This window comes from Notolepis coatsorum (genome assembly GCF_963971535.1).
Source record: "Notolepis coatsorum genome assembly, chromosome: 4".
NCBI classification, from domain to species: domain Eukaryota; kingdom Metazoa; phylum Chordata; class Actinopteri; order Aulopiformes; family Paralepididae; genus Notolepis; species Notolepis coatsorum.
The window spans coordinates 144,715,100-144,722,298 of NC_140168.1; the positions used below are offsets into that span (position 1 = coordinate 144,715,100).

The 7,199-nt window shown below is 41.6% G+C and overlaps 1 protein-coding gene across 1 annotated transcript; it reads right to left on the reverse strand.

The window, feature by feature from the left end:
* Positions 1 to 2,859: 2,859 nt before the first annotated feature.
* LOC311226950 (gamma-aminobutyric acid receptor-associated protein) lies at positions 2,860 to 6,809 on the reverse strand. The gene is made up of 4 exons (XM_084312418.1): positions 6,558 to 6,809; positions 5,122 to 5,200; positions 3,642 to 3,760; positions 2,860 to 3,349 (listed from the first exon to the last, which is right to left on the reverse strand). The coding sequence occupies exons 1-4, from the start codon at positions 6,645 to 6,647 to the stop codon at positions 3,269 to 3,271; spliced, it is 369 nt and encodes a 122-aa protein (XP_084168544.1). The 5' UTR covers positions 6,648 to 6,809; the 3' UTR covers positions 2,860 to 3,268.
* Positions 6,810 to 7,199: the final 390 nt, after the last annotated feature.

The following is a 7,199-nucleotide window of genomic DNA, read 5'->3' on the forward strand; positions in this document are numbered from 1 at the left end:
CACCCCACCTACCCAACCTCCTCCAATGTAGTTTCTATGTCAAATGTATGTCAGTATTCCAATGTAGTGTCCCCCCCCTACCCAACCCCCCCCCCACCTCCAATGTACAGCCCCACCCCACCTACCCAACCTCCTCCAATGCACAGTTTCTATGTCAAATGTATATACACTCTTTTTTTGAATTTTTTTAGTATCACAAACAGTACTGTATTTGAAAATGTATAGATGTAGCAGTACTGTCTATCTGTATGTTGTGTGTCATATGACAAAAGTCTTTCTCAGGTCTGCATCCTCTTAACAATTGTATGTATTGAGCTGTACTGTACCCATTCTACAATCTGTTAATAAACTTTTCAATCAATCAATCAATCCTTGCAGCACACATCTAAGCAATCCTAGATGTTTTAGAATAGTTTTTAAACCAACTGGCCTGTCAGAGACACGTCCTACACACTACCGACCGACCTATGGTCTTGGATAGACCACTACACTTCCGCGTTACATTGAAATCGGGGAGGAGATAGCGGGGGGAGCATATGAATGAATGTGGATGAGAGCCGTGATGTAAGTGGTTGCAGATACGGTTGTGGGGGTGCTGGAGACATGATCGAATAGACTTGTATGCGCCTGAGTCTCCTGAACACGGCGCGAGCCCTTCCTAATCGATCAGAACTAAATCGGCAGAGAAAAAGCCTGTTTTAAGCACCTATTCCCCATGCACATGCGTAGATTGCCCACGGATTGTGACGCAACGCACACCCGCCCTGGACTGTTCCATCAGAGGGGGGAGCTTCGGTGTTAGTGTGAGCGGCTACAGACCACTGCACTTAAATATAAACATTAGTCTACCTGGAGACTCAATGAGGTAATTGTAGATTTCGCCATAAGACCGTCTGGTCATTTAGTGGAATCATTGCTTCATTATCCTGTTCGGCTGAAAGGACACTGGCCACCGAAGGGGGGGGGGGGGGGGGGGTACGGGTAGTAAAAAGCATACACAAATAGGTGTATCTTGACAGACCCTCATCTGTACCTTTTAGTTTTTTTGTTTATTTTTATATTCAGTTCATTATATTGTTTACTCTGTTAATTTTCCTCATGTTTTTATATTCAGTTCTAATATTATTGCCTATATTTATGTCTTTATACTATAATTAACCTGCCCATACCTGTACCTCCCCTCCCCCATGCTGCTATGACGCCCTAATGGGATCAATAAAGGAATATCTTATAGCTAGGTTAGTCTTAACTGGTCAAATTCCTTGGCTTATGCCCTTATGCTTAAACCATAAATAAAATGAAAAGTATGTTTTTCAATCTTGTTTAATTTTTTAATAGAAGGTATGTTGATGTAAAATTACCCTACATGTTGGAACTGCTGTTGTTGTGAAAATGATGACTAGAGCCCTTTGATCTCCATCCCCCTGGATATCAACCAAATCAAACCATTTCAGATATCCAATCTGCTTCCTTGAAGATATTGCACAATATATAATTACCGTGTTTGACCGATCAATCAATCCCACTATGTTTGATTGACCCATCAGTCAATCCCACTATGTCTGATTGACCCATCAATCAATCTTACTATGTCTGATTGGGCCTGATCAGTCACATCTAGCTGAGCGACACTCATAAAGCATGTAGTGAAGAGGTCATGTCCCCTCAGCCTACTGACAGAGCGAGTGTGTGCACTAAAACAGTCATATCAAATCATACTGTACATCTGAAAAAAATTATACTCATGACATTAACAGTCCATAATAAGCAATTTATGAGTTAATTAAAACAATGTTGTATTGGATCTTTAGAGCTTGATACATGACCTTCATCAATAATGACTAAGTGAACATTTTCATTAAATGTAGATCTCCTTATCGACGGGCAGTTGATTTTCATCAGGTCTGCAAAGCCGAGGGACACTCAAGAGCAAGATGGCTAACGCTGCATTTATTCCATTCCCTCGCACCATGCAGCCTAGGCTGCGTGGAAGTGTCAAGCCATTACACAGAAACAGCAGTGTTAGCAAACTAATTCTGCTACTCGCTGACGGAGCATTGCATGAATGTCTCCCCGCTGTTGCAAACCTTGATCTCCAACCGTTGTCAATCAAGTTGTATGTGTTTTAATTGATTTGTTAGCCTCACTCTTTGCCTCATCTTGTCTTATTGTTATGATTTGATATGCTTTTTTGTGCTTATTTCTGTAAGTACACACCTCAGTTGCCATTTGAGTTTAAATAAAAGTTTGAAATGAAAATACCTTCCCCCTGTGTATGTAAGATGTGGAATAAAGACAGGGAACAGATGTTGGATTTTATCACATTTTATCATGTATGGTCATGAGTGGATAGAACTAGCCAGTAACACAGCTGAATACAGAGTTCAAATCTTTAAAAAAAAAAAAAAAAAAAAAGGAGAAGAGAAAACGATCAACTTAAAAAAAAAGAGAAAATTGCACTGAGCTTTACAATAGAAATGAAGCCATCTAAAATTAAGAATAACAACGATAATCAAAATAGCAATCAAAAGAAATAATATTACCACCTAAGCAGAAACAAGAGGGGAGGTTTGATTGTTCAGTCTGAATTATATTATACTCCAGTCAAAGCGAGGGCAGGAAATGAACGTCTTTATACTCGGCAGCCACAGCGGATGATGGATTAAAAAGATTTCACCGGCCACGTTAGTTCCTCGGAGAAGCGGGTCTGCACGGCGAACGTGCGTTACGAAGGTTGACCATCTGCCAAAGTGGCCGAAGAAAGTAGAGGTACTGTATTCATTCAGCAGCAGCCGTTTGACTTGATTTCTCAACCTTGGATCCATCGCATCCATCCCGCACAACCTACTACAATGACTGGACAAAGTTATTCTCATCGCCAACACCAGCGTAATTAAATCATACATCCACACACTATGCCTCTCTTCCCTTACGTTTTAAGATAAGTCATCATTAACTAATCCTAACACAAAGTTTTAAGTTGCATCTATTATTTCTCAGCTTCAGTCGGCGAAGCATCAATGCACTAAAATGAAAAAACTGACCATGAGACCACTACTCAAACAAAGTCATTCCCGAAAAAAAGTTACGGGAGGCAAATACAATTCAGACCAGAGAGGAAGAATAAAGATTTTAAGTGGGTGGAAGGGGGGATGTGAAAGTGCATTTGACATATTTACTCTGAGAACTCTAGGCTGCTGAGCTGGATTTAATATTTCAATGGGTGGTGGAGGGCTTTGGGGGGTGGGCAGGAGTGATGGTGGTGGGATCAGATTTCCCTTTGGCTGTCCCCGTACACGCTCTCATCACTGTAGGCAATGTAGAGGAAAAAGTCCTCTTCGTGGTGCTCCTGAGAGAGAGAGAGAAGATAATTCCTTTATTGATCCCATTGGGGAAATTCAGACATCATAGCAGCATGGGGGAGGGGAGGTATGGGTAATAGTAGAAAAACACAAATAAAGGTAATAAAATTAACAGTGTGACCAATATAAAAGGGAGGCAGATGCAGTGTGTGGTGTTCTGAGATCTGGTGATAGGCTCACTTTTATACCAATACAAACAAAAGGCTGATAATAGGCCGACTTGTGAGATGATCACGAGAAAGATGATGCGTTATGAGATTATGAGGATACGACTCCTACCTGATACAACAGTCCCATGGTGGCTGAAGTGGGTGGAATGACGTTGTTTACAAAGAAGAAGAGCGCATCCTCCGCTCTTAAGTGGATTCTTTTCCGAATGAGGAAGTAAAACTGGCCCACTAAGATGAAATAAGAAGAGAGAGGTTTTGAATGTAACTGTGACACATTACGTTTTTCTGGATTGTTGTCCGGGTGTTTGTACACCCAGGGCTGTGCTCGACTAGACAGAAATAGGATTTTCTCTACAGATTGATTTGTTGATTCATGTCAATTGAACCAATGGACAAATCTATCAAATTAATTTTTCACTGGTCCTAATGAGTTCTATCTCAGTCCTAATTACTCCCGGTGCAGTTCTATCTCAGTCCTAATGGCTCATGATGCAGTTCTATCTCAGTCCTAATGGTTCATGATGCAGTTCTATCTCAGTCCTAATGGTTCATGATGCAGTAGGGCTGGGCGATAAAACGATAACGATAACTATCGCGATAAATTATTTCCTCGAAATAAACATGAAACGTGGTCGCAAAGTTTCGATATATCGATTTTCCAAGCTTGGATATGAGCACACGCACTAACAACCAATCGGTGAAGGAGATGGCCGATAGAGGAAGGAGACCCGGAAGGAGGTAGGACTCGGTAAACAAGGCTGGCTATGGCTAATTAGCTTGCACGCCGCTATTTCACAGGTTACCTGCCGAGTTGGTGTGTGTTTTGAATTCTGAGGGTAACTGTTATAGTAGTGTGGGGTATACGGTGGACGTCGTTGCAATGAATTGGGCGGAACAGAGTATTTTAGGGTCATTTTTTAGTACATTGTCATGAAATACTCCGCTTGGAAACGGGGCTGGCTATGGCTAATTAGCTTGCACGCCGCTATTTCACAGGTTACCTGCCGAGTTGGTGTGTGTTTTGAATTCTGAGGGTAACTGTTATAGTAGTGTGGGGTATACGGTGGACGTCGTTGCAATGAATTGGGCGGAACAGAGTATTTTAGGGTCATTTTTGAGTCATGAGATACTCCGCTTGAGATACTCCGCTCTGCTAACGTGCGCTGACTGATGACGACATCAATTCGACTCTCGAGACATTCACAGCAGCAAAACAAGTCAGCCCGCGTATCGGCGCCGGGCATAATAAGTTAATTAAACTTGACAGACATTATATCGACGATAATTATCAATATCGAGTTATATGAAAATAATTTTATAATTTTATCGCGATAACGTTTTTGGTCATATCGCCCAGCCCTATGATGCAGTTCTATCTCAGTCCTAATGGCTCCTGATGCAGTTCTATTTAAGTCATAATGGCTCCTGATGAAGTTCTATCTCAGTCCTAATGGTTCATGATGCAGTTCCATCTCAGTCCCAATGGTTCATGATGCAGTTCTATCTCAGTCATAATGGTTCATGATGCAGTTCTATCTCAGTCCTAATGGCTCCTGATGTAGTTCTATCTCTATATCAGTTTTACTTGCCTGTCAGGTCAGAGGGGACAAGATATTTCTTCTTGTCCAGATCTCCTATTCTGGCTTTGGGGGCTTTCTCCACAATTACCTTATGGGAAGGGGGGGGGAAAACACTTGAATAAAAAATTTGCATTAAAAAGAGTTGAGAGTAAGAGTTGAAATATAGAATTGACTAGTATGTGGAAATTAAACCAGTTTTTGTTTCCACAGAAGACAAGATTGGCATGAATACATGTGAATTTCCCATTCTCAGAAAGAGGACCTAAGAACATGTTTGCTATTTTCAGTTCAGGGGCGGTAACCTTTTTTTTGTTTTTTTTACAGTCCACTCACTGACCAACTGATACTATTGACAAGCACAACCAAAAGAGAAATCTAACACAACACATTTTAATTTTGACACAAAGAGCTGCCCAGACCTAGCCTATATTCAGAATACATCACTACTGATAACAACAAGGCACAAGTTTGATTAGGAATACAAAACGGGGGAGTTGGGGAAAAATGTAATCCAAATCTCAAGAGTGAAATAATAAGATAGGCCTCACAAGAAGGAGCATGTATAACTTAGCCAACACCTAGGATAAATCCAATTTGAAAGTAAAGCATAGCTCTATTTCTAGAAAAGTAATGATTCCTAAAAGTTATAGATGACACTATCTAATGATCTAGTCAAATGAACCTTGGAAATGAATGACAGCCCTGACCTTAGACCTCTTCTGGTGGCACGGGGTGCAAACTGTAAACAATTAACCTACAAGAAGCAGGGCGACGTAAACAACAACTACTCTATTTATTGCACAAGCTATTTTAGGGTGCACTTCTCATAGGTGCCACTTAGTACCATGCATGCAGTGCACCCGAAAGTTACGTTATTAAGTCTATATACCTGACTAAATACAAGCTCCATCAGTCGTTGTTGGACACTACAAGGCGGATTGTTTATTTCCCTGGGTATAATATATAATTCAACACTTCCAGTTTCGTCAGACTCCTCTTCTTTAGTTATTATCAAAAACTAAAATGTATTTTCTCATCCTGTCATTATGGTTCGTCGTACGTTTATTATATAGTCGACAGTAGTCGCATAGTTAAATAAAACGCAGACATTTTTAGATCAATAGATCAGAATAACGATTAGGTGGTGGTCGGGTTACAGCAGGAGGGCCATGGTGGTGGTGTTGTTGTTGTTGACTGTCTGCTGCGTCCTGTTGTTGGTCTTATTATCGTGTTGCGATCGGTCAAACGATGATGGGAAACAATCGGCAATCGGTGACAATTTAATTGAGTTGATCACGGTATTTATAAATGTGTTAATTTTTGACACAGTCACTTAAAACAACAACTATCCCAACGTCACCTCTGTGGCTAGGTTAGTAGCTAGCTAGCAAAACGGCTAGCTAGCTAGCGGGCTAGTAGTGTTAGCTATAGTGTTAGCTACTCACAGGGACCCTGTCCGGATACTTCTTCCTGATTTTCTCGCCTTCGGACCGTCTTTTCTCAAAGGGGTGCTCCTCTTTGTACTGGAACTTCATCGTTAGAGAAATGAGAAAAGAGGCAGCTATAGAGGTATTATACACGACTTGTATATTCCTCAAGAAGGAGCGATTGGATTCAGTGACACAGCAAGAGAAAAACAAACGTTACTGGCTGCTAACCTGCTACCCTGCTACTACTAGCTCCGCTTCTACAGCTGTTTCCCGAGTGCTGCGGCTGCGGCGGAGGGATACAATAACAACATGACGTGGAGGATGCGTGATTTTTCCCCGTAGCCTATGTGTGCGAAGACGCTCTCTGATTGGCTAGCCGCGTACAGCGAAGACCCTCTCTGATTGGTTTAGCGCCGAAGGGTCTGTTCCGCATTGTACATATATTATATTCTCTGCTTCAAAGTGGTTATGCTTTGGCCCTCTTTCGAAGTGGGTTATGCTTAGTGTTAGGGTTAAGGTTAGTGTTAGGGTTAAGGTTAGGCGGAAAAGACCCTTCGGCGCTAAACCAATCAGGGAATGTCTTCGCTGTACGCGGGCTAGCCAATCAGAGAGCGTCTTCGCAAATAAAGGCTACGGGAAAAACTCACGCGACGTTGG

Bases quoted from the DNA above. Each gene is read 5' to 3' on its own strand.
- LOC311226950 (XM_084312418.1), bottom strand. From the start codon at position 6,647: ATGAAGTTCCAGTACAAAGAGGAGCACCCCTTTGAGAAAAGACGGTCC. The intron at 5,201-6,557 runs GTGAGTAGCTAA...CCTTCCCATAAG, and splicing joins AGTATCCGGACAGGGTCCCT to GTAATTGTGGAGAAAGCCCC. The intron at 3,761-5,121 runs GCAAGTAAAACT...ATTTCATCTTAG, and splicing joins TGTCCCCTCTGACCTGACAG to TGGGCCAGTTTTACTTCCTC.